The sequence below is a fragment of the Nesoenas mayeri genome (genome assembly GCF_963082525.1).
Source record: "Nesoenas mayeri genome assembly, chromosome: 15".
Classification (NCBI taxonomy): domain Eukaryota; kingdom Metazoa; phylum Chordata; class Aves; order Columbiformes; family Columbidae; genus Nesoenas; species Nesoenas mayeri.
Window position 1 is genome coordinate 13,977,538 of NC_137559.1, and position 27,756 is coordinate 14,005,293.

General features: G+C 41.6%; 1 protein-coding gene across 1 annotated transcript; it reads right to left on the reverse strand.

The window, feature by feature from the left end:
• Window positions 1–2,544: 2,544 nt before the first annotated feature.
• On the reverse strand, window positions 2,545–27,737 carry TEKT5 (tektin 5; the record flags this gene model as incomplete). Its single annotated transcript, XM_080354318.1, has 7 exons — window positions 2,545–2,758; window positions 5,589–5,743; window positions 18,502–18,724; window positions 22,627–22,770; window positions 24,441–24,511; window positions 25,934–26,017; window positions 27,177–27,737. 7 exons carry the CDS (start codon window positions 27,735–27,737, stop codon window positions 2,545–2,547), a joined length of 1,452 nt encoding a protein of 483 aa, XP_080210444.1.
• Window positions 27,738–27,756: the final 19 nt, after the last annotated feature.

The window sequence follows — 27,756 nt, forward strand, 5'->3', positions numbered from 1 at the left end:
AGTTCACACTGTGTTCAGAAAAAGCCAGTGTTGTTTGCGCTGACACCGCACAAGTGAGCGCCGGAGCCGAGTCCTGGAGAGAATGTTCCTGAACAAAGGCACAGTCAGACGCAGCTGGAATTCATGGTGTTCAGAACTATTTTCAGCCTCACCATCTCCAGCCCAGACCCTCCAAATGTTCAGATTAGGGGCTTTGATTCAGGCTGACTTTTCATTGATGTTGATTGTGCTCAGACAAAGTGTTGTTACTTTGTTTTGGTTTGGTTTTCCTTTTTTCTTCTTCTGTCAAGAGCTGTTAAAAGAATTCAGCTCCCCTAGAACTGCCTCCCTTCTGCTATATATTTATTTCTTAATTGAGTTCTTGGCATAAGGATGGGAGAAACTATTTCTAGCTATTAGAGTAGCTGTGTGAACTGGGAAAGCCTCCAGCTTTTAGAAATAAAGGCTTCAAGAAGATCCAAATTCCCAAGTAATTTTTATTCCTTTGCGTGGTCAGGTCCAGGATTTTATAAATAGGGTGTGACTATTGTCAATATATAACAGCTCAACACAAATATTATTCTTCATACATTGTAAAAATAGTATATGACATGCAAATGAAGTGCTTTATTCTATGGTTTGGTAGTAACAGAAGTAAACCATAAAATCTCTTTTGCCTCCATACAAAGGCACAGAGAGCGAGGAAAATGTTACCAGTGGGAACAGCCTTCCCTGCTGGGAAACAAACCAGGAGATGCCTCACTCCTCCCTCCCAGCGTTGGTCAGTGATAGAAGCTGCTGTGGTTCTGAGTACGAAACACTCGGCTGTGCCCATGAACTCAAACCAGGTTACCGGAGATGTCTCCAGGAGCAGAGCTGCTCCTGCCTCCAGTGACCCATGCCCAGGAGACCTGCAACAGCTCTGTACTCACGTATTGCAATACAAACACGAATTATTTCTGGAACTTTCTCTATATTTGGAGAAATTTCTCCCAAAAAGCCACTGTTCAGCAGTAGCTTGCTGGATGGAACAGCCTGCCCTCTCCATATCCAGGTACAACATGATATGGCATTATTCTCATTTAGAAAAGCTAGGTGCAGCATAGTCAATGTGAGAAGGGTCTAGCGACTATCAGAAGCAGGCCACACAATCCTGTGTTCCAAAGTGATTTCCCATGGTTTTAAATCTTTAGCAACATCTCACTGCATAAATGGCCTGACACAATAGCCAGGAGATGCTATTTGTTTAACTGAAGGGGGAAAATGGAGCATGAGATGGTTCAGGCACAGCCGTGCTCAGGGAAAACTGCACCTCACTCCAGGAGGTATCAGCTTAGGTTGGGAGCTGCATTAAGCCACCACCCACGCAAAACAAAGGATGAGGAACACAGCCAGTTTATGCAGGAGACTTTCAAATCTAGCATTGTTTCGGATTTGGCTTTGGTCCAGTGTGAAATGCATTTCGGGTGTTCCTAGGGCTGTTCTGGAGAGAGGAGCCTGAGGTAGTGGGAAACAGCTCACTTATTGGAGCTGTAGTTTGCTGGTTACTCTGTAAATGAGTGTGAGTAAACTCATCAAGAAACGCAAATAGCAGTAAAACATTGACTCCATTTTGTCCAAAACAGACAGACTGCTTTACTATTAGTTAAAACTCGTTCTTCCTCAAATCCTTTACCAGGATTACTGCACTGTTAATGGGTTTGAACTGTCATCTGGAGAAGTCAGGTCTCACACCCATCCCATCCTTCTGTCCCCCACACACGGACAGAAGGACGACTTCAGCGCACGTTAGGCACATCATGTTCCTGTACGCGGGTTCCGTTCCTGCTTTGTCTGAACTTTGTCATCAGTTGCAGTAGAGCACTGGTGCTGTCTTTGCTCACAAAGTCCTTTGACATCTAATGATAGTACATATTTCTAAATAGTTAAGACCTTTCAGACTTGGGCAAATGTCACAAATATTTCACACAAATATCTTCTTACTTACTTGTATGAAAATTCAAAAAGAAAAGGAGAGGTAGGGATGTAAGGATTCCCTCTCAGTAAATAGTGTGCCTGAAGCTGTCGCACTGAAATTGCTCTTCAGTTTTTGTGAAACAAGTTTGTTCCTCCTCTAATTCCAAACCCCAAATCTAGCATTGCTGGACAGGAGGAGAGTGTAAAGTTGGGGAGAGCGTTTAAACTGGACTTTTCCAGACAAGGACTGAAACACAGATGGCACGTTATCTGAACAGGTAAATCCTGTGTTGTACTAGTTCTCTTGCAGTATGGCGTTTGTCTGTTTTCTCTAACTAGTAACTCGCGTATATATGTCTTGTGATATCTGTGTGGTTGGTTTAGTGTGGTCTGATTCCATTAGAATAAGTCCACTAACCCTATTTGAGCTCGTAGCATCTACAGCTGAGAATACGAGGCTGTACAAAGGAAAGAGGCTTGATCTCAATTTTCATTGGTTTATTTCTATAGGATTTCAATTTTTGCAAAAACAGAATAATAGTGAATTCCTTGAGGAAATAGTTGCAACCTTTGCAACTTTGACATGCATAGAATATGCAAGGTTGCTGGTTAAGTGTAGCCAACGAGGCGGGGAGGGCTGGGGAACACCTTGCGCATGTCCATGCACTTTCTGTCGATGAAGAAGGAGTTTGCCTTCACCGAAATGTCGTGTTCCAGCTTGGATTTGTTGACCATCAACATCTGCAGAGTATCACGGGCTTCTTGCAGACGTTGCTTTAGGGTCTGTAAAGTGTCATCTATAGTGTAAACTTCAGTGACAAGCCTGAAAAAAGAGAAGGGGACAGGTTGCTCACGTAACTTCAGCAGCCACTCACCATGTTCCTGTTAATGGGAACAAGAATCGCTTGCCAGAATAACTGTTGCATGTGCACCTCTAGAATCAAGATTTTCTGTGAGCTGATACCCGCCCCATTTCTTCCAGTGGTTTATCAGCGGAGATGTGGCAAATCTTGTGTAGTCACTGGGCTGGTAAACTCTGATACTGTCAGCTTTGTGTTTTGTCTGATGTTCTGTTAATTGCTCAGTGCACTATAGACAGTAAAAAAGATTCTTTTCATTTTTATTTTCTTTTCTCCCAGAATCCACTTTAACATGTTTTGGGATAGTCCCAATTGTTTCAGCACAGAAAAACTAGACTTTATTAATTGTTTTCTGTCTAATCCTTTCAACTACAAAGTTGGCAGCACACACAGAGAACAAGTGCCAACATCAGCACTTCCTTTGAAATAAACAGCAAACTCAGATAACAATTACGTGTTACAAAGAAATGGATCATTTGATATTTTTTTCCCTATTACAGTTGAGCTATTGGTCTAATTCTCACATAAAATAAATACACTTAACAAAGTATTTAAAAGCAGAAAAGAATCATTAAGTGAATTAGCAAAACGTTTTGCTTTCTCAGGTAGGATTTTGTCTCTAAGAAATATATTTTATTTGAGATGTTGAGTTATGATGACCATAATATTCAAGAATTTGGATCAGCTAAAGCATCCAGCACAACCTGGTGTGGATTAGGGAGCTGTGGCCGAGCAAAATTCACATGCACTGGAGGAAGGAGAACAGGATGTGCTCATTATCTGGCAATATAACTACATCTAGTAAATGGTGTCCTTGTATGAACATTTTGGCTAAAATATTAGAAATCATATAAGACTGACAGAAAACTTGTATGTATATTAACGCTAAAATAATTCCAAATAGCTGTGCAACAGCTTGGGAAGCTCTCCCATAGCTGCCAAGAGGAGCTAGATTGATTCAGAACCCTGGGTACTACTTGGTTTTAAGTATCTCATGTTTATCCTTTCACTCTGAGGAAAATATCAAAAGACATTCTAATGTTCCAGTGACTTCAAATGAACCTTCCAGACTTTTTTAGACAGGACCCTTTGGAACATCAACAGCATCACTGGCAGTTGTGGGAAGAAAGCATAATGTGACACTGGTTTTCATCCTAAATCAAGCAAATTTTGTCTCTTGGCTACACACGATCCTGCTGAGTGACTGATGTCAATCATACCGCTGCTGACACTCTTGGGGAAGAGATTTTCAGGGAGGGAGTAGAGACAGAATGAGACTCAGAGTATAGAACTAGAGAAGTGTCTTAATGTTTAAGGCTGTTGGTGTTTTGTTTGTTTGTTTTAATAAAATGCTGATACTATCTTATTTGCATACATAACTGATGGTGCGGTGCTAACTGAAGTGGCAAATGATCTGCTCCTATAGTAAATGTACCAGGTGAGTGAATGCTACAGTATAATCAGAAGTTTTTCTTGTTTTTCACAGCTAAGCGCCTGCATCCAGAACAGGCATGATTTGTGTGATATGAAAAGCCATATAAATACAACTATCCAAAGGGATATAAAAGAATTCAAATCCAGACCAATATTTTGTGACAGAATGGATGTGGGGAGCAGAGCATGAAACTGAAGAAATCTAATATATGGATGCGCCAAAGGAAATGTCAAGATCCAATTAGGGAGGTATGAGGCTGAAAAAATATATATTGCGTTGTACAATTTATGGTTTAAGGAGTTAGAAAAAGTGAAAAGATGCCAGTACAATAAACTATGATTTATTGCCTCTTCCTTGTTTAAATTGAAGCTTTTCATGTTGATAAAACAGTGTTTAGGAAAAAAAATATAACTGCTCAGTTTAAGGATCATGTACTTCATTAATCTTACTGTATGTGAAGCTGTTGCATACAGGGAGATTTTGCTAGGGACAAAAATAAAAGGGAGTAGTTTTCTACTTTCCATAAAAATAAGAAAAACTCTTTTACTAGACTGTGAAGTTCACTTCATCTGGGGGCGGAACCCTGGTGCAGTATTTCTTCAGGACCCACTCCCGCCCCCGAGCTTTTTGAAAGCACTATTTTAAATAAGATATACTTGATAGTGTTCTTCTGGATCACTGCTGTGTTCCAGCTGAATTGGAGGGAGATAAATGGGATTAACGTTCAGAAGAACCTTTTTTTTGGTGATTAGGGAAGGAAGGCTTTTATCTCAAGTATCTTCTTGTATATATGGAAAGTAACAACGCATACTCTATACATAATACAGGAGTCACCCAGCTGATGCCAACGTGTGCTGGGAAGCCCCCACAGCTCTGTAACCAAAATGTGTGCCGTGTAACCAAAATGTGTGCCTTATAACCAAAATGCATGCCAAAGGAGCTAACCTGTGCAAAGATGATACCGGAGTTGCTGTACAGCTGACAACTAGTTGAGGCAGTAAGAAATGCTCCCTCATTTGTATTTGCATTAACTTTTCAAGGAGCTTGACCATTACATAGTTGTTTGCATCAAAAGACAGGATTTTGTCTGGGATAACATGTTCTTAAAATTAGGTCTTTCCTGAAGTGAAATCTTGTGTTTCATAGAGTGCAGAATTAAAATCAGTTCGTAAGTCCCGACTCAGCCAGGAGACTGAACCCCAAAGGGTTATCAGCCAGCAACATGCAATTGAGCTCTTAATTGTATCCTAATGCAACGAATGCAATTCTCATCTCATCAAACTGATTCACACTCATTAAATTTCCTTTTCCTGGGTGGCAGGTGAAGGGAGGGATGGAGTCATTTGGCTTTTACTTACTGCAGTTGAGGTGCGTCACGGCAAAGTTCCATATTGGGCCGATTAGTTCTTCCCACCAGGCGGGTCTGGGCCACCTTCAGCGGGTACTCCTTCGCCTTTATGGATCTCTCCAGTAACATGATTGTATCTTCTGTCTGGAAGATTTCCTGAAGGATCTGAACAAAGCAGAATGGTTTTTAAGCCTCACGTGCATACAAAATAAGAACGTGCCCCCGCTTTTAAACACTCCTGTAGGAACTGCTTCAATTCTGGCATGTTAATTGCTTAATTTAGGGGAGGAGACTACTATAAACTCATAAATCAGGTGGATTTGTATAATGTTGGCTTGATCTTGCCATTTCTTTAAAAGGACATATGGCAATCATATCAAAGCCAGGAGGGGGCTGTATACTCATACCTCATATGAAAGCATTTAATGAGGTTGTTCCTGAAAAACAGGTGAACAACATCCACTAGGAAATGCATCAGCTCTTTCCTATTATAAAATTAAGACATTTGTAGGCAAACTGGAATATAAACTTAATACAAGCAGAAGAGAAGCACTGAATTATTGGGATGGGAAATTCCAACCATGTTCTTGTGATGAAGCCATTCTCATAGAGGCAGTGTTCATAGCTTTATAGGGAGTTATTTCTACTTTGCTTCATTTTACTCCTAAATAAAAAAAAATCTGCTGCTTGATCTGTGAACATTTTGCAAAGGTGAAATTCCAATAAACTATCATTGTCCTTTAAACCTTCATCCAATTCTGATTTTCTTTTGCCCCATAAATTCCAAAGCAATCAAATTTATCCCCTCTGAAATTGTTTCATATTCCAAGTAATTTGGGGACATTTGCTGCAAGAACATATGAACATAAGTCACGTTTTCACACTGAAACTAAATTCTCAAAGTTTTGAAAACTCCACTGGGAGCTGGAGAGACAAGACCAACTTCCTTTAAAGACTTATTTTCTGTAAATGGAGAAGATATGGAGTGAAACATCACCAAAAAGGAGACGCCCATGGAATTAGTACAGCATAGTTTTTAGTCACAGTTCATGTTATCATATAATCGTGTTATCCCTGAGAATCCTGTATGTGTTTCTTACATATTTTAATCTTTACGAACAAAATTGAGAAATTGCAAGAGAAAAGTTTTGTTCAGTCTTACAAAAGAAAGATGGGAAAAAATGTTTATATTTGGGTAACATTTCCCAGCCAATTGATTATTATGTTACTTCTGTTGATCAGGATTCATCACAACCTGTTCAGGCTTTTCCTGTACACAGCTTTAAAATGGAAGAGAATAAATTGAACTAATGTATTTTCTCAGCCAGTCTGCTAAAATCAACACAACTTGAATTTTAACAACCACTAAGAATGGTGTAATGTGACCTAAATGATGCTGCTACTTTGATCTTGCTTACACACCAAGTTGTACGAAGTTTGCTAATGATGTTTGTGCTTTGAAAATCAAGTTAGTTCCTGCTGCTGAAAGGTTATTTATTGGCAAAAGCCGAAGAGTTAAGGATGCTGGGAACCTGCCCCAGTCTGAATCCTTCAGGACTTGTTGATGTTGTATAGCAGAGCAATGTGAAAGATCTCCTGTTTTTCCACACCAGTTCAGCCCTTACAGCAACACAATTTTCCAAGAGATGAATCATTTTGGACCTCAAGGAGCAGCGTATGAACACAACTGTGCTGGTCTGAAGTCAGATCTCCACACCACGCTGAGCCCCTTGGGTCCAAGGTTGGTTCTCACAGAGCTTAAAAGCATCTTCACCCAAAAAGGAGCATTTATTGCTTAGAGACAGCTGGGAAAAAAACCTGTTTTATTATGAAGGGAACATCGTCTGGAAGAAAGTGAAACTAACAGTAGTAAATTTCTTCTTATAAGTTTTTTTTCTGCAGTGGTTCCTTCTTAATTAGATAATCCCTGTAAACGAGCTGTGTTTCACAGGAAATATTTATGCAGATAATCCAGTGCACTTTGGTAGCTATTTGTTTTGCAGAGGAACTACTTATGATAAGAGCACATTGTTAGATACGTTATTTTACATCCTGCTCATGATTTTACCAGTTACACATACTTATTTCTATAGATAAAAACCAAGGGGAAGAGACTTAATGAAGTTAAATATTCTTCATTGTGCATCAAGGCCACATCCTCTTCCCTGAAAACACCAAGTATTTGGGTCTTGTGCTGCTCAGAAGCAGAATTTGAGTAGTTTGCACTCTTGTCAGAACTTTGCTACTTATAAACTCTCTAAGAGAATCCAGCGTGTTCATCTGCACGTGCCAAAGGTGGGTCCGGCTCCAAGGTGATGTGTGGAGAGTTTGTCCCACCTGCCCGTCCAGGAGAGGACTGTTCCCACTGCTGACCAAGCCCATGGGTCCGCGGGGACACCCCAAGGCCGCGAGGCGAAGGCCAGGCGGTGTTTTCAGCATCACCCGCGGCATTGCAGGGTCCTCCTTTCCTGTGTTTATGTTACAGCTTCTGCCACCGCGGCGGCGTTTCCCGTCCTACGCCTCGCTGCCCGCACGTCAACAGACTCACTGCCGCACGGGTCTGTTACCTGTTGGCCTCTTGCGTTCATTCTCCTTACAATTTGGAGTAAATTGTAAGCGGGTGGATTTGTTTTTAATAAAGTGTCATTCCAAATAAAACCAATGGAACAAAGCAGCGTGTATCTCAGCCCAGTAAGAACTGAGCAAAGTTATGTCTCAATTTCAGAAAGAGCTGAGTTGGGTTATTTGGTTTCTATTTCTGGTGGAACAGAGGGCTTGCAGTCTCAGTTCAGATTGTGGGTAGGACCTTTGTGGTTCAGACTGTGACCTTTACTGGTAGTAAAACACTTTTTCTCTTGGGCAGCAGGTGGAAATGGTGATTCACCTTTGTGAAACAGGGCGATTAAAGCAGGCCTGGAGCACTTGGTTAGAAATGAACCACGACTGTGAAACCAGCTCCCCAGAGCCATGCCCCAGATCACAAGTGCGCTCGTGCTCAGGTAACCATGTAATGCCAACACTATGCTGATACCTTCTGTCCTGTGATACTATAGATCAAAACAAATCGTTCAGTGAGTGGAGTTAAATTATAAGCTCTCTTACACCTAATTAGTGCTAATTGTTCTAATCAGCTTAGAGACGAGGATGAAATTAATATTGTCTGTGAGAAAATGCTTCTCTTTATTCAGAATTCAGTAGATGATTAGTCATGAAAAGAGAGCTTTTATCTAAAAGTTACTGAAAACTCAGTTTTATAACATTTTGTGTCAGCACAATCTGCAGCAACTACACTTGTGTGCCACACGACTTCCTTAGATGCTCCGGTGTCCTGCTCAGAAGGCAGGAGTTGTCTGCAAGCACATTATGCACAACCAAGGCAATCGATCAGTGCTACTGAGCAAACCCTTGTTCATTCGCCAATGAAAATATTGTTTAAACCTGCCTGTGAACTCAAAATTCAAATACGAAACTATACATCCACCTTTAACCATTGCTTGGCTGCACATGAGTGGATGTGGTTTGGGTTTATTGTGTGTTCTCAATTCTTTTCTTAGTTCTTTTTTGCAAAACGCCATCATTTAAGACAGACAAAGCAAAATGTCCTCAGCGGAACCAACTCCAGCACATCGCAGCAGCTTTGTACAAGCAGTTTTCAATTACTCCTTCTGGCCACACATTGGATAAAACGACTTAGATAATGTGATATCCACGAAGGGATTGGCGGGGAGGATCACCAGACAGCGTTGCACCAGCCAATGTCATTTCTGGATGGCCTCCAAAGGCAGGAAGCAAAAACAGGGTGAGGGACTGGCCGGAGCAGGGAACGCTGGACACGTTCCCTTCAGGACACGAGTGAAGTTTTGTGCTGCAGCGTTCTGGAGAGCTTGGAGAAAACTGCACTCGCACCGTTCTCTCGCTTCACCCAGGACAGCTGGGTACAGTGAGACTGACACATGATGTAATCAGGGTAGCCTTATGTACAGCATTAGCATTTTTAAATGCTGCAGTCTGATAGCTCCCTTGTTTCCTTGTTGTTTCTGAGGTTTGGTCAGTGTTCAGTATCTGAGTGCAAAAAGCAGCAGGCAGGTAATGTGCTGGGAGGGACAGTCTTGTGCCTCCTCATTTTTAAAATGTCTTTATATTTAATGTTTTGCCTCTCAGTTATTTGAACTTGTTTCCATATTTCAACCAAATTATTTTGTAGAAGTTATGTTTATCCAAGTTATCATATGTAATTGAATAAATAGTGTAACTGTGACTGATTTCACAATTAATTTTAGGGTGTATATCCACGCTATTTCAAAGCAAAAACTATTATATATGGCAAAGTATAACCCAGAGCTTGAATCTGAAATTAATTTGGACCTGACAGGCTTTACTGTCGTGTTGTAGACAAATTCTTGGCCAAGATTACCACGTCCCTTGCTCTTGTTGTTTTTAGGGGTTTGTTTCTTTCCTTTGAAGCTTAATTGAAGGTCATTATTTTATGACTTATCAATTTTTGTTTTGTTTTTTAATCAGATGGTGGTGGGAAATAGTCCAGGAATCTTTTAAGAAAAGAAGAAAAGCACATTTTAAAGAAAAATAAAATCACACTTAACAGAATGAGACATTAGCAGGTAATGCATTCAGATAGTTAAACTGTGTTGAAGCAGAATTGGAATTGTTCTGAGCAGCAACTTTTATACATTTGTTGTGCATAGCCACAGGATGACTGAGTTTCACAGGTAAGAGAAGCTGAAGTTTAGTTTGTGCCCAGGGAAAATATCGTCAAACCGATGCAGTGCACAATTCATCAAGCGTATTGGGAGTGGAGAGGTAGGCCTGGACTTGGGAATATTGCAAGCTTATTTATAAAGCTTCATAACAATGGGATTAGGGTTGGTATAACTATAGACAACAGAACTGAAAGCTAAAGCACGGTCTAAGTTCTACGTGTACCAAAGGATACCTATAAAATCACCAACTTTTTCTTTATGACTGTCCTAAATATGACATTTTCACAGAAAATTGGAAAGTATTGGAGTGTAAATACTACACTTTTTAAACAAAGAAGGTTTTAAATATACATCTGGACATTTAGTCTATGTCCTTACATAGATCGGTTTGTTTAGCATAGGCTGAAAGAGAGGGCCTAGGGTATATAACAGTTTACAATCTCACAAAAATCCTCCTTTCACTGAATTGCAGTATGCCTTTTTCTACTTTAATTTCTGAAAATATCGATCAATTTCACATTTATATGCAATCACTTTCTATTTAACTTTTCCACTGGTCCTGTTTATTTTAAAACAGCTTTATTAAAATTAATGGGGGAGAAAAACATGGGAGCATTTAACTTGGCCTAGATTTTCTAAAATATTTTCAAAATAGCAGAGGAAGTCATAACTGTATATAAGGAAATGCTTAACTCCTTGCATACCTCCTTGCTACACTTTTAACTATCAAAGAAGAAGAGTAAGTGTCGGAGCTCTGTTGTATTTCCCCTCCATTTTATACTTCATTGTGGTTTTGGGTGCTGTGGTTTTGAGCGCATTATCATTTCGGACAACAAAATTAAGTGCTATGTTATTTACGTATTTTTGCTAAACTTGGTAAAAATAACAATAAACCAGGCAGTTTGGGCCTTGAGCATGCTCTGTTTTAAGTTACTTCATCTGAGAGATGGGCATACATCCCTTTATAGAGAGAAGATGTGTCTAGAAAGAGATGGTGCCAGAGAGGTGGCTGTGGCTCATGGATCTGCTCTACAATTCAGATTCTTGTCAGGAACGAGATACTTTCTAGTCATTAAAGAAATTTCAGCCCAGTCATGGTAAGCGAGATTGGCCCTGACTTTAGAGCCAATGCAATGTATTTATGCACCTTCAGAGCCTGAAAATGCTTCTTTTCTAGAAAAGCTACTATGTGTGTCTATATTTCCTGCAAGCTGCCCCTTTCTGAGAATAAGAACCTGGTTTATAAATGTATACGATCACTGCTGTCTTGAACTAAATCCTGTTTCCTCTGCCAAGCCTGTACAACCTGCCCGAGTGTGATGAGCTGCAGGGGAGGAGCAGCAGCCGCCTCCAGTTTCTCACACATAAATGTTGTGACAGAAATAAGTTCTATCTCGTAGATCAACACCAGCAAAGCCTGACATCCATTCACTCCAGGCTGCCTTTACTTAGCAGTTGTGTGTCCCTCCCTGTGAGATTCCTGTTCTTTTGTAAATAAAGACACTTGGATTCGTGACGACCGGGGTACATCCTGATGCACATGGGCTGTCACTTGGTTGAGATACCTCCATCCTTTCCCCACGTCATTTTCCCCTGGCGCTGATCCGTGTGGAGCAGTGTTGCCGCAGGTGTGCTGAGGAGCCACCTCCTCCTGCTTGGGTTCTCCACTTGCCATACTAATAGTTTGTACCCTGACCTAGTCTCTGCAAGTCTTTATGATTTCATGAGAATAAGCAATAATTTTAGGAGGGAGAAATCTGGTTTTGTCTTCAAGCAAGTGCCTTCACTTCCACCTGTGCTTTCTCTTGGTTTCTAGGCAAAAGTCTATTCCTGGCTTCAAGAACTATTTCCTCCTTCAAACAGGTTTTTCCAGGCAAGTTTGAGCTGCCTGCGCCAACCAGCTCATACCTTCCCGAATGCTTCTGAGTCACTCTTCATTAATCATCTGAAACTTCACGCTCACACAGGTTCCAATGTTAAATGATAAGATTACCTGTATACCCAGTCACCATGAAGAGACATGAAAAACCATGAATAACTGAGGTTTTAAGGCATAAAAAGAGGAAGGTGAAAAAAAAGCAATCAACAAAAATATATTTTAAAAGTGATGTGAAGATCCTTTTGCGGTCTGAGATGAAAGCCTTTGTGGAGTGAAGTATCTGCTACACCGATACTCCTTCCCACAGCTCACGACACTGCTGCACCTCCCTTACTAATTGCTTACAACAGCACCTCCCCTCCTATTTTAGTATTTCTTTCTATTCCTGTTGAGAGGAACAGGCTGTGTCCTTTTTAACAGCTGTAGGAGGTTCTCCTCTCAGAATTTCTCAGATAAGAAGCTTGGAAAGTATTTCAGAGGCTGGTAGGCAGTTGCTGGTTTTATTGCCACTGAGGTTTTCCTGGCTTTCAGTCTATATTTTATGCTAATTGTAAAATTAAGTAGGTTTATCTGTTGAATTGGAAGAAAGTTGTGTAAATATAAAGTGTTCTCAATTCTTCTAGCCACCGTAAAAAATACTCAATAGTTGCTAAGACAGGAGAGGTTTTTCTTACATTTATAAATACTATTTTTCTTAAATTTAGAATTATGTGAAGGATGGAGACTCTGAGGGGGTGACTTATTCAACAGATGGTGTAACTTATTTAAGAGATGGTGTAACTTAGTAAATCCTGGAGGCTTTTCGGGTATAGAGTAAAAAATATACCAGGCAAAAAGAAAAGGCGGAGTTAATTTCCCTCATATATCGATGTAATATTCTGCCTCTTCACACCCCAGGGGTTAAAGCAAACAAAGAGCAGCTCTGTTTCTAACAGTCTCACTGAGCCGAGTGGAAATATTCTAAATCATGGCCACTTGTTTGCTGGAGCAGGTGGTTACTTTTTCATCATTTTCCTAAACATGTACCTGCTTTTCTAGCACCTTTTGGCTCCCTGATCGGCGGGGCTGGCAGGAGGCTGGCGCTGGGTGCTGAGCCTCGGGGCGCAGAACCGCTCTGAGCGCTGCGCAGCTGGTGGAGTGGGCAGAGATAAGCTGCCATTTAGGCTCGGCATAAATACTGGACTATGTAAACATGTCACTCACTGTCTGGTCTGACTGATTCCCAGAGGTGATGTACATAAACATCCTGCCCTGTTGGTTATTTCCCGAGACTGAAGCCAACGTAACTATTTACGTTAATATTAACTTTATGGAAAAGAAATGCAAACATATTAATGAGGGGCTGGCACCATGATTAAAGGTTTTCCTCCTTTTCCTAAAGATTTGTGTACTTTTACACTAGATGTAAAATATATTTACCATAATGTCTTTTGGCATAGACTGTTTCTGGAGGCATGCTGAAGACGACATATCACCCTATTCTACGTCAATTTGTTACACTGTTTTCTGTTCACCTGCCTAAAAATCTGGTCCTAGAGCAGCTCTGAGCCTGACCTGAGTCACACGTTGGGATTAGACTCTTGGAGAATATTTGCATCCCCAGTTGACCACGTGCTCTGTGAGCCCAGTGACGATGAAACACCGCAGAGCTGTAGTACCTGCTTTGGTTTGTCATCTAACCCTTGCCAAATACGCAGCTGGGTGTCTGCCTCCAGCACCTCGTATTTCCAGGGTTCTGCTGTCCAAATTCCGGATGAGCCTCACATTGTTATGATCAAGATTAATCCCAGAATCCAGTAAAATGGATTAATCATAGACTTGTGCAGTTGGGACAGAAATGAAAAATGGGACGTTTTCAGTCTTAGGATAAGAAGTCTCAGTTCTGCATTGCCTGCAGGTCACCAGTCTGTCCTGTAGAAATTCCTCTTTGAAAGCCAGAGATGGTAGAGAGATCAGAGCTTTCAGGGAGAACATTGATCTTGATTTGAGTTCCTGGTGCTAACAGAGCCATCTGGCTGTGCTAAGCTGCCGCACTGATGCATTCCTTTGCTCTGAAAAATAAGTGGTTACGTTTTCCATCTAGATTTGTCTGGCTTTTGACCGAACACTGATTCTTCTTTCTGTTCAAGCAACAAGTCTTCTATTATGATTCTTTTTTCTTCTGTATATATGCTTGTGGACTTAGCAAGTTCTCTGCCCCTATCCCTAATGTTATTGGGATAAGCTAAATAAAGCAGTGTCATCTGGTGCTACTGACATCCCGGGGTTTAGCCTGCTAAGGAGAAAGTGGAGGAACTTATTCCATCCATTGTTTGTTTTCCAGTCCATTAGTCATTCTTGCAGCTGTGATAACTTCTGGGCTTTGGAGCTGCAGGAGGAAATGCTTTGTACCACACCCTTGCTCCCACATACCCTGTTTGATTGCCGCTATAAATATGGCAAATCCTCCTAGTTCTCTAGACAAAAATCTAGCAGAAATAGACAGGGAATAATTTTACACGGGAACTCTACTGTCAACTGGACAGAGACACATATAGAACAGGATTTTAAGGACAGTGTTTCCTTTCTGCATGCGACTGTTCAAAATTATACAAAAGCAATTTAATCCTTTTGCACTGTTCCCCATGCAAATCACTTCCCAGACTTCTGATAGATGGGGTTTGCCAGCCTCACCAGCGGCTTCCCCCACAGAAGTGTCAGGCAGGAAAAGGCAAACACCAGACAGCGAAAATCTGAAGTGAGGAGCACTCAGACAATTTCCTGAATACAGCGGTGAAGTGAGAGAGAGCTGGACCAGTGAGAGCAGCTGGACCAGGAATGCAGAAAAGCAAGTGGGAATCACTGACAACCAACAAACACTCTTTGGAGACTTCCCTTGTGCTGACCTGGTTACTTATCTGAATTTGGAGCCTGTTCAGTATTGGGATTTAGACCAAACTCCACGCATAAAATAAAGGGTAAAAACACATCTGATCTGCCCCAAGACATCTCTAAGCTGCTAAACAATCCCACTAACTAAATGCAAATCTTTGTATGTTCATAGTAAAAAAATGTGAGGGGACAGGTGATGTATATAATAAAATGATACTGTATGCATCTTTTCATCATGCGTGTCATCTGGTAACTAGAAATTGAAGGCATTTAGTCTTGTTCAGACTGTTTCAGACATGAAAAAGAGTCAAAGGCTGTGTGCTAAGCAGCTTGAATGTCAGGATTTGAGAAAGTTATTTAAGGAGCAAAAAATCTGGTTTTCAGATGCCTATGAGGAAAGGTTCTTAGGTGAATCTCTTGGCTTCCCTGAATTGGAAAGTGTGTCTAGTTAAGGCAAACTAGCTGAAATCTTTTTTTCCAAAGACTGTATTTTGTTCATGTGCTTCTAAAAATGGTGTGAAAACACTCTGTAGTGTCAACCTTGGTTAAATTGGCAGAACCTCTATCAGTTACAACAGGAAAGGTTTGGAGTCTATTATTCAATTGTATTTCAGTAACTCAAGGTAAATGGTGCAGGAACGGGTTAGAAACTGAGGTGCAAGTCCTCCAGCAGCACTAGGAACAGACCAAATGCTTATAAAAACAGATGGACTGCTGTGCAGTTATTACTCTGAGACTTGTACAGTTTGTAACCTGAAATGGAGACATTATGTCATGGATGGAGAAGGTCTTGGCAAAACTCCTGGCATGATGCTTGATAGAAGTAAAACCAGGATACCTTCATCACAGAAACAGTCTGTCTGTCTTTTGGTATATACAACACACTTGTCTAGACATCAAGGAAGACAATATTCTAGAATACAACTAAGCAGAATAATAATGGATCACTGTTTTTCTTTACATTTTGTTTCTATGAGAAATACAAATTTAGTGTTATTACAAGAAGGAAGCGCTGGAAGAACTGCTGCAGACTGTTCACACAGAGCCCTCAATAACATACTTGTTATCAGATACTCTTGAGCTGCAATATTGACCCAGCAACCTTCTGAACAGCAGTCCTGGAAGGGCTGTGGCAAACAGCACCAGGGAAGAAGGTGTATAGAATCACAGAATCTTTTCAGTTGGAACAGACCTTCAGGATTATCAAGTCAAACCATAACCCAACTCCAGCACTAAACCATGTCCCTAAGAACCTCATCTAAACACCTTTTAAACCCCTCCAGGGATGGTGACTCCATCACTGCCCTGGGCAGCCTGTTCCAATGCCCAACAGCTCTTTCCATGAAGAAATTGTTCCCACATCCAACCTCAACCTCCCCTGGCGCAACTTGAGGCCGTTTCCTCTGCTCCTGGTGCTTGTTCCTGGGGAGCAGAGCCCGACCCCCCTGGCTCCAAGCTCCTTTCAGGCAGTTCAGAGATCAGAAGGTCTCCCCTCAGCTCCTGTTCTCCAGCTGAACCCCCCAGGTCCCTCAGCCGCTCCATCACACTTGTGCTCCAGCCCCTCACCAGCTCCGTTCTCATCTCTCAACTCGCTCCAGCACCTCAAGGCCTTTCTACCATAGAACTTCACCCACATCTTAGCCAGCAATGGTTTTGCTCAATAAACATATTGTATTTTCCTTTCTTTTGACAACACTGGCCAGTCTGAATTACTCCTCACCAGCATATGTAGTTTTCTTCTCCTTTAGAATTTTGTAACTGATGTAACTACATTACTACGGAGTTTGTGATGAGTAAAGTATCTGCTGTGTACATGTGAACTAGTAACTCAGCATTATCAGCAGCATTAGTTCATCGAGTGCAATCTTATATGATACTTGTTTTACCATATGTAGCATACAAACTAATCATTCATTATACAAATCTAATTACTCTAATTTCTCCAGATAGTTTACTGTTACTATTTAATGGTGTAACAGCATAGGATATAAATTTTTTTCCCATTATACACCAGTTGTCAGGAGTTATGTCACAGTATAAGCTGGGCTCCATAACAAAATCCCTGTTTGTACATTAATATCTCAAAATGCACTTCATGATTCCATAAGTACACCCTGTGCTACCTTATGCCACGTAGGTTCTTTTATAAAAGGGGCGCCTAAAAGCATTAGAAAAGGGCAAATAAAAAACGTGAAGCAAATGTTCATAGATTAAATCCATGAGAAATGTAGATGGATGGCAAATTCAGGGACAAACTGCTGTAGTTGGCTAGATCATATAAAATCTAAAAACGTACAAAAAACTAAATTCAACATATTTCCTGCCTTATAAGCAGGGGAAAAAAATAATTTGTGCTGTAACTTAACACATATTTAGCTGGTTAGTTTGCACTTCACTAAATGTCTCTAAAAATAAACTTGAAAACATCATAAACCACTTATTGCAAATAGAATGGCAGGAAAACTCTATTGTTTCCAAGTCTGCACTTTAACAAATGATTGAACATGGGACTCCTATATAAGAGGAGTTTTAATGGAAGAATTTACTAAACTCTGGGTGAAATCAGATGAAGGTAACACAGCGAGTCTTGAGAGCTTAAGATTTTATCTGTCAGTACAGAGGCAGCACCTCTTGTTATCTTTGGAACATATGTTTCAAAATTCAAGTAATACACTTCCAACATGTCACTTATTTCAGTGAAAACTCACTGAAAAGGTAATACAGATAGAGATTAAAGCAGGTCTGCCTCCTTCTGTGGCATTTCTGCCTTGTATAATATGAAGACAAAGGCAGAACAAATGTTTGAAAAGTTCATTGTCTGACCCATTCCAAAATAGCAGGTTAAAAATGTGGAAATGTATTTATCAAAAGTGAGAGGAAAACTTGGAACCTTGGTGTCAAAGGTGGACTAATGACATTCTGTATGTAAATACTTCTAAATTGTAGATAATTTAGGGCTTTTCCCTTAATGCTGCAAAATGAGAGTGCAAATCTTCGTCTTCTCTTTCCCCTACACCACATAAATGTGCTACTGTTTGTGGCCTTTTTATTTGCACTTGCTAAAGTTAGCTCACTGTTTAAAAAAAATCATGCCCTATTTCTGCATCAGAAAATGGCCAGGGAATATAATCCATACATGTAAAATAGAAAAAAATACTATGTAAGAGATTTTTCCCCACTTAAAACCTGTGAGTTGCAAATGAATGTAATCAGTGTGTGATTAGGGACAGGTGTTGCCTGGTCTCTTGTAAAACCCTGTCATCTCATCAGGCTGCCTGGCTCGGAGTGAGCTCTTTTCAGGTGTGTGCGGTTCAAACTCACCCTATGAGGACAGGTAACACAGGTGTATCTTCTGAGGAGATGTTAATGCAGAAAGGATGGAAACACTGGAAATTTCTGCGCCTCTCAGGTACAACTAAGATGATATGCAGCTGCCACCTCTTAGGGGCTCTTACCTTGGCCAGTTGTGCCTGGAGTTTGTTCTTTGCATCAGCGACTTCAGCGATGCGGTGGTTAAAGGCCAGGTTGGTGCTGACGTACTGATTCCACATCTCCTCAGACGTGGTCTCCAGCGCAACCTCCGCGTCCTCTCGGAGCTTCACAGAGTTGGCCCTTGCGTGTTGAGCGTTCCTGATATTGTCTTCGCTGAATTTAGCCCATGTTGCAGGAACTGAAATACTGGAAGGAAATTTAAAATAAGGGGAAGACAAAAGATAAAAGCTTAGGTGAGCTATTTTCTGTTGAGTAATAATTACACTAAGATTAAGTGTTCATTCATTGAATTGTGTGATCACATGCATTGGGTGATTCTACTGGTTTCATACCCCCTTTCTCTTTTTTTCCCTCTATAAACCAAAGATTTGGCAACACCACATGAAGATCTTGGAGAGCTGTTACTATGGTGTACTTGGTGTTTCTATGGTGTACTTGGATATTGTGGCTCCTAACTAAAGGTCTTTGTGGCCCTGGCATCAACTTCAGAGTAAGTAGGTTTATGTTTTGCTGTATGAAGAATGACTTTTTCTTGCATGCTTCTTGCTTATTGATGCTTAAAAATAGTGTTTCAGGATCAGGTATGAATGCCAGCAACACATCTTCTTCTGGTATTTAACAGATTGGGTGAGGGTCTGAGTTCAAACCTGCTGCTGTATCTCGGCTGAGATTTGACACGTTTCTGTGTCAATGTTCAGAAAGCTTATCACCTTAGTGGATCATTACGTTATTTAGCATGATCTCCTATGCATTGCACACCATCAAATTAGATTCAAATACTATCTACTTTTGTGAACCCAAACCTTTATCCTGGGGAAACTGTTCACCAACCACCAGAGAACATGAGAGCCCAACCTAGTTTAGAGAAAATAAGTGAGAAACCGCAGGAGAAAGGATGGTTACACAGCTCTAGTCTGCCAGCAGAGCGGCCCTACCTCATGAGACATGAATGATCTGGATAATAAAGCATGTGGCTCTGGCATCCCAGTGGCCTTCATCACCAGAAGGAATGAGAGCAGGGAAATGGATGAGGCACTGACCTCCGAGTGAGGAGAACTGGAATTATCTCCCAGCCGCAACACTGTCTTTCTGTGTCATTTGGATAGATGCCTCCATCCACTTCTCTAGGCGGTCAAATGAACACCTCTGCTTTAACTTACATGGATGTTACAGTTAAATTCATTGTATCTGTGAGACGGGCAGAACTGACTCTGCTATGGAAAAGCCAGTGAATTTACTGAGACTGAATACAGGGGTCCCGCGCTGAAAAACACCACCCAGGAACATTCCTGCCACAGTATCCTGCGTGTAAACAAACGGGGGTGCTTGGGTTTGTGTCCATGCTTCACAGATGGGCTTCATTATCATGGTGAACATCATTATGAACGTAAATCCCAGAGTCAAGTCTTTCCAAACTGGGAATCTCTGGGGCTCTAAACTTGCAGCCTGAGCCCCCAGCTTGAGAACTGGAACAGCAGAAGTGACTCTTTGGAGTTAAGTTCACCACCTTCTTCACTGCAGCACCCAGCCTACCAGTCATTCTCCCTTCACCCAGAAACATTTAGGGTTTTTTATGGAAAGGTACAGATATTTTACTTGCTAAACTGAAACACTGAGACAAACTTCTGCCTGCATTTAGACTTATTTCTCCACATAAAACTTCCTCCTAAGAGTTATGCCTGTTTGTTAAACTCTGCAGAGACAGGTCACTATCTATTGAGTTCCACATTTGCTTTAGGTTTTAATTGAACACTGAGAATAAATATTAAGGGATGCAAAAAGAAAAAGTTAATTTTGTCAGCACTTGTTTTCCCAGGAGCCCTTCTTTCAGTTTTTTATGGTCTATTCCTCTCTCTCCAAACTGAAGTACTGATCTTCCTAACCGATTTGGAATTCCTTAGTGCCACACATTTATTTAGGTAGCTTTAGGTAACCAACATGGTACCATAATAAACTGCATAAATCAGTGTACTAAATCTGAGCTGGGATTACTTGAAGCTACTGATCCAGACAATCTCAGTGTACTTTCTGTATGGTATTGGGGTTTGTTTTGTTTTCTGGGGTTTTTTACCCCTCTGTTTTGTGATGACAAATGCGTTTTCACCAGGGGCCACATCAGCCTGGCGGTTGCCTTCAAAGGGCATTTATACAGTCCTAAAATTCCATCTGGCCCTTTGAAGGCAACCGCCAGGCTGATGTGGCTCCCAGTGACAATGAGTTGGATGCCCCTGCTCTACGGCCTGATGGTTGTTTTCATATTCTCATCAGAAAATTAAATTTCCAAGTAGGTTTCCATCTTGACTATCTGAAATAGTTAGTACTTAATCTGTTCTTTAACATTGCTTTTTCAGACCGCAATTGATGCGGCTGGCTCTGCTGAGGCAGAAAACACCTGCTCTGCTCCCCAGCGCTGCAGGTGTGGCTCAGTCTGCCAAGCAGCTTCTGGAAAATCTTAATGAAAAATGGCATTTCTTTGGGTAATGGTTGGTGGAAAAGGAAAAGGGCTGTAAAACTTATCCACATGAATCTGCTTTTTTCCCTGAGCTGACAAGAATAATTTTATTCATTGCTAATCCTAAAAGGAGGTAGTGTTACTAGAGTCAGCAGAATGCCTGCCAAGTTTCCTTGGGATATGCCCTCCTTTCAGCAGTGAATGAGGTGATCTTTTAATGAAAAGCAGAGCATAAGTAAACAAATAACACTGATTAATTTTTTTCTCCTTCCAGCAAGACAAAGTCATTATCATTTGAGATTGTGGAGCACATCCACCGTTCAAGCATTGCTATGTTAAAGAGCGATAAGGGAACTAACAAGTCATTAGCACAAAAACACTGCCCTCTATTGTAAGCTGCTTTTCCTCTGCCGTTGCTTTTGGATTAGATGCAGTTCTTGATGAGGCCACTACTAATAAACAGTTTTTAAACTGTATACAATTGGGACATTTTAGCTTAGTAACTTTAGTTCAGGCTGTAATGCTAAAGCTGTGCCAAATCTTTTTGATCATCCTGTGTAATATCTATCTCTGTATATCGATGGCCTAATTGCTAAATAACCCAAGCTATTTTTACAGAAAATGTATATAATCCTTGGTGTACACTTGCATGCTGCTTACCACATTGCACTTAATTGCACACCTTAGCTGAATTTTTATTTTATTGGATGTGGGTTTGGAACCTGAAGACCACAGAACAGTATAAATAAAAAACAGAGGGAGGTATTTTTAGGGACATGGTTTAGAGCCACCAAGATGCTGAAGGGAGTGGAGCATCTCCCGTGTGAGGAAAGGCTGAGGGAGCTGGGGCTCTGGAGCTGGACAAGAGGAGACTGAGGGGGGACTCATTCATGGGGATCAATATGGAAAGGAGGAGTGTCAGGAGGATGGAGCCAGGCTCTTTTGGTGACAACCAGTGACAGGACAAGGGGCAATGGGTGCAAACTGGAACACAGGAGGTTCCACTTAAAGATGAGAAGAAACTTGTTCCTGGTGAGGGTGTCAGAGCCTGGCCCAGGCTGCCCAGAGGGTTGTGGAGCCTCCTTCTGTGAAGACATTCCAACCCGCCTGGGCACCTTCCTGTGTAACCTCATCTGGGTGTTCCTGCTCCATGGGGGGATTGCACTGGATGAGCTTTCCAGGTCCCTTCCAATCCCTGACATTCTGGGATTCTGTTTAGAGGTGGACTTGACAGTGTTGGGTTAATGGTTGGACTCGATCTTAAAGGTCTCTTCCAACCACAGTGATTGTATAATTCCATGATCTGCACAAAGGATTTGAAGGCGAGGATCCAGCAGCACCTCAGCTGTGTAGGATGCTCCTCGCTGAGAATCACAGCTCAGCTCACAGCTTTGCTGCGGGGCTGCCAGCTCCTGCCTGGCCCCAGCAACAGCAGCTCTGAGGGGGCAGGGAATATCTCAGGATGACGGCGGGTTGGAGGGTTTCACATCAAGAAAAACCAGGGCCATACAGAGACAGAAGCCACTTCTTTCTTTATCACTTCTCAAAGGTAAGGCCAGGAGGGGTGCTGTAATCAGGCTCCCACCTCCAGCAGGGAGCACAGAAAGAGAAGGTTACAACAGTCGCTTGTACTCACGTCCCATCTATTTTTTCCACTCCATGGTAAAAGGCAATGCTGTCCGATGTGTTCCTCAGGTTGAAACACTTCTCGTCGATGAAATGGGCTGAGGTTTTGTCAGCAAGATCCTGCTCCAGGGCATGCTGTGCATCTCTGTTGATGCTGTGAAGGGGAAAGACTTTAATCTAAACCACCTCTAATACTGGTGTGCTAAATAGTGAATTGCTTTCATTAGCTTCCTACGGTGCTTCATTTTAAACTTTGCTGGCATTTACAGTGCCTTGAAATCGCTTGGTGCTGTAATTTAGCTAGAGGGAGCTGCTGTTCCATTCATCCCTTCTGGCCTCTAGCCAGTATCCCCCCAAGAATTGTCTTTAACTCACTACCTTTAGTAACGTTTGTCATTTTGATGACAGACAAACGCAAGGGTACAAACAACAGGGAGTTGTTGTGTGGCATGAGGGAAGGCTTCAGAGCAAAAGGGGGGAGCTTTGGGTGACAACCTTCGTGCCAGCAAAGCTGGGAGTGAGAAAGACCAGGGCAGAGCAGAGTCGTGGTTTCCCGTCTCTCCTGGTTTGGGGCACAAATTCACTCAGCATAATTCAAATTGTACATCACCGGGAAAGCTGTTTAAATAGATCTGCTTGTCTTGATCACAAGGAGGGAAATATGTCACTCCATCTCCGCTTTCTTACCCACAAGGAATTTTTGGAGTAACTTAATCTGCTTTGGCTCTTCCAAAAAGAGGGCAGAGCTGCCAGACCTTGGGCTGGAATGGGAGTAACGTGGATGAAGAAACAACGCAAGCCTTGCTTTCCAGTGCCTCAGGAAGACAGCAGACACATGGGCATTTTTTGCCAATATTGCTGTTTCTGTGATGTACTTGTCCACACTGTGGGTCTGCCCGGTGTGGTGACAGCACCGGATCCCAGGTACCCAGCAATGCCGTAGAGAGCCAGGCAGAGCTCGTGCCACCAAATGTGAACTTGGCTTTGGTCCGATCACGACCCCAATGTACTGCAGTGGTGGGATGAACTGCAGAAATGCATCTGACCTGACTCATGCGAGCCCTGAGTGCCATTAGTCAGATAATCATTTATAACATCTGCTTAGGTCTTTTTCTCCTGTGATATAATAATCAAGAACTGCACAACTTTCTCTTCCTTGCGTGTACCTGAACTGCTGCTTTTGAGAATCAGGTCACGTCAAATAAACACGACTTTTAAAATTGGTGTCAGTTCTGCATAGTTAACACAACACTGTATTCAGAATAGTTTTACCAATTAAATGATAAGGCTTGTATATTATTTGAATTTACTAGGATATTTGTGCACTCGCAAAGAAATAAAATAAATTCCAAAGCCTCCCATAACAAAAACATGTATAAATATACATAAAAGTAATTTAGGTCCATTCCATAACTCCTCTCATACCTTATTATATTATTAGATTCCTGTTTGTTTGCTCTATGGTAAATTTCCTTTGAATTTAGTTTTGTAATTTAAAAAAACCCCTTTGAACTACAGTCCAACACGCCACATAGCAACATTGGCAGAACTAAGCTATCATTTTAGTGCCCCTAATTTTAATGAAGGATTTAAGATTAAGTGTGACTTTAAAAATTGAGTCATAGTCACCTTTAAATAGTAATTATTGTTCTTCTGCAGTTTAACATACAAATTCTATCATTGGTAGGAATTAGAAGTGGAGGGCAATGAACATCTAACAGGTGAAGTCTTTGCTTTTGCTATGTTCAATCTGTCATTAGGTAATAGCTAACACTGAATTCAGTTTTCCGATCTTTAAAACAGAGATTAAAAGTAAAGTCTTACTCCAACTGTTGACCAATTTTCTGAGCGAGTTTTGTCAGTATTTCTTGACACTCCTTGAATACATCGACCTCCTGCAGTGGAAAATATACAGTGTCAGTGCTTTCCTTCAACTTCATTTCTTCTAGTGGATTTACCCTTTTTATTCTGCATTTTAGATGTTGCAACCATCTCACAGATCTCAAATGCAATGTAGGTCAAGAAAGGATGTGTTTCGGTCCCTCTCTCAGCACTAAAAAGTTGTATATTTTGACTTGGGTTTGTATGGCTTTTAATATTTATTACAAATATAGATTTATAATATTTCATTTTTATATTTATCAAACATGTTCATAGATTTTATTGCATGGAGTCATTCTAACAAACACAAAGGCAATTTTTGCTTGCCTTAAGCATAATGAAGATACTTGAAACCTGAACCTTAATCCATTAAACTACCCTCTCTAACTACTTCTACATTTTTCTAGAGCAACAGAAATATTTTGCTAATAGTGGAGTAGATTAAAAATATATCTGATCTCAGAAACAGGCTCCCTAAGGAAATATATTGTAATATACTTCAAAACCATAAATATCAGCCATAGAAATTCAAAACCAGGTTCCACTCAGCTTAAAATAAATAAAACTATTCAAACCAACCACGCTAAAAGCTATGCCAAGATGGTAATTACAAACCCTCAGCCAACATTATGGTGTTCGAGCTCTTTTTAAGAAGTCTGGTTTAGCCCAACATACCCTCTTACCTAAGTGTGCACAGTTTTCTGAGTTTTGAAACAGGGAATAAAGTGGTTTAAATTCTTTGGTATTCACTAAGCCAGCCCAGATTTAAAAACAGAGCTCTGCCCGTGCACTTGTACAGTGCGTGTAGGAGCGACAGCGAGTTCCAAACAGGCTTTCCAGTTATTACAAAATGAACCCTTGTTGTCCTTTATTGTCAAGGTCTCGCTTGCTGCACAGCCAGAGCAACGCCTGGGAGACCAGGCCCGTAGCCTTTCCTTTTCATTTTGAAAAAGTACACAGCCAATAAAACTTATTTAAAATATGTTATCAAAATGTTATTTTTTTTTTTTATTTAAAAGATTTAGCAATCACTACTATCATCACTTTCTTTGTTCAGTAATGCCATCTATACACCAAGGTAGTAAACTAGCATTTTATATTTTAAGCCCTAAGAACTTCTGAGATTTTTGTAGGGCATGGCCCAGAAAACAATCCAGAGACGTGTTTCTACCTTGTTCTACAGGAGCAGGGAAGACAGACCTGGAGAAGACCGCTCAAGGATGTGAGGCTGTTCCTTTTGCTCCAGGAAGGGTGAATAGAACATTAATTATCCCCACTATATATAGTTTTACCAAGTTTCTTTCTCTTTTCACCCCCTCAGCCTTCCAAATAAATGAAAGGAAGAAATTATTGCAATGTTTTTACCCCAATAAATATTTAGTTAGATTTTAGTTCTTTCCACAGCTTGAAAACTAAACTAGTAAGTCTGATCTTACCTTTATGAGGTTCTTTTCCACGTCGTCATGAACTAAGTCTATCTCCTTCCTCTTCTCGCGGTAGTACAGGCATTCCAGCGCCACCTGCGAGCAAACACGGCACATTTGCGATGGGCTCGGTGTTGTGCCGTGACACCTCGAACTGTGCTGATGTCAGGCAAGGACCATCCTTGGGTCACACAGAATCAGAGGTGGCTCTGTTGGCTCAACTGATCTGTCTTGGTGGCTCATTCCTACTTCCCTGTTCATAATAATACATGCTCTCCAGGATTAGCTGCCGTTTGATTAGCTGCTTATGAACGTGCAGCAAGGCCTCCTACATCTCAACAAGCCCAAGCTTTGCTGTGAATTGTATGGATTAAAACACCCATGTTGTTATACAATCATCCACGGCAAAATCCTTTAATCTCGTCCCCCCTCATCGTCCCTTAGCCTAAGCCAAGATTTGGCAGTTTCATATCTGTACAAGAGAACAACTGCAAAACTACATCGTTGAACAGGGAATTCAGCTCGCCTGCCCCATCAGGTTAACTTTGCTCTTCATGTATCATCCACATGTTTAGAACCATATTAAGTAATGAAACAGCATCAACTGGCACAAAACCTTTCAGCAGAAAATGTTCCCTGAATAAAAGCATCCTCAGCCCGCCGCTCTGACCCAGTACAGATACAGACAACTAAAAGAGTTGTTATTGAATACTGAATTTGGGGCTTCTATTTGTACTTGCCTAGAACCACGACAGACATAGCTTCAAGCAGCAGCATTCCACTTATTTATGAGATAACTTTGACTGTAGTTTTTGCACGGTTTGAGTTTTTGCTAGCATCATTTATTGACTCTGATATTACTGTGGCTTTTTGTGTTGCAGTTAATTCACCTTTAAGATTTTGGAGAACTTCAAAGTGTAAGACAAATGGTATGATGTCCTAAGTAAAAATATGATTTCCACCAAGCGACAGCAGGAAGCTCAGAACTAGATAAAAACATGGGGATATTGCAGCTCAGAGGGCCACCTTCTGCTCTCCTGTGGTGTTCTGAGGGGGCTCAAGCAGAAAGGAAGGAGAAGAGGCATGGAAATGTCTTGAGAGGTTCCTTTGTTGACTTATATTTAAAGCCCACGGTGGCCAGGCTTCCTTCTTATGTGAGGGTCCCATTTCACCAAGATGTGTTCTGATGATAACAGTAAAAGCCACAGTAGTATTCAACAGAGATAAAGGAAATAACCAGCTGTGTCAAACCTACCTTCAGTGGCCCTTGCAGTTCATCCACAGCACATTCAAGCCGCTTCTTTGCCGTTTCCAAGGCCTGGGTCTCTTTCAGCAGACTCTCCAGCTCATAGATGAGCTCAGATCTCCAGAAGTCAATGTTGGACATCCTCTGCCCCAGGTTTCTTTTACTGTCCTCTTGCATCTGATAAGTCAGTTGATCCTTATCTTGCATCAGTCTCATGGAATCAGTGTTCATCCTACCAGCGCAGTACCTGGAGGCTTCCGAGCCTCGCAGCTGGGCCGCGGTCGCCAGGTGCCAGTCGCGGGGGCTGTAGCGGGCGTGCAGGCTGGAGCGCAGCGCCGGCAGGATGGTGGGCGGCCGCCCGCTGGGGTTAAACTGGTTGTCGGAGTCGGGAGGGACCGAAACCACCTTGTGCAGCAGACTGGGCCGCCAGGAGCACAGGTGGCGGTAGCCGGGCAGGTAGTAGGACTGGTAGGTGTCCTTGGTGGTGCTGGTGGGAGGCAGGTCTGGGAACAGGCAGCTCTTCCTCGAGCCGCAGTAACTGGCCACCTGCGTGGTGCCCAGGAACTCCATCCTGCAGCGGGACAGGCGG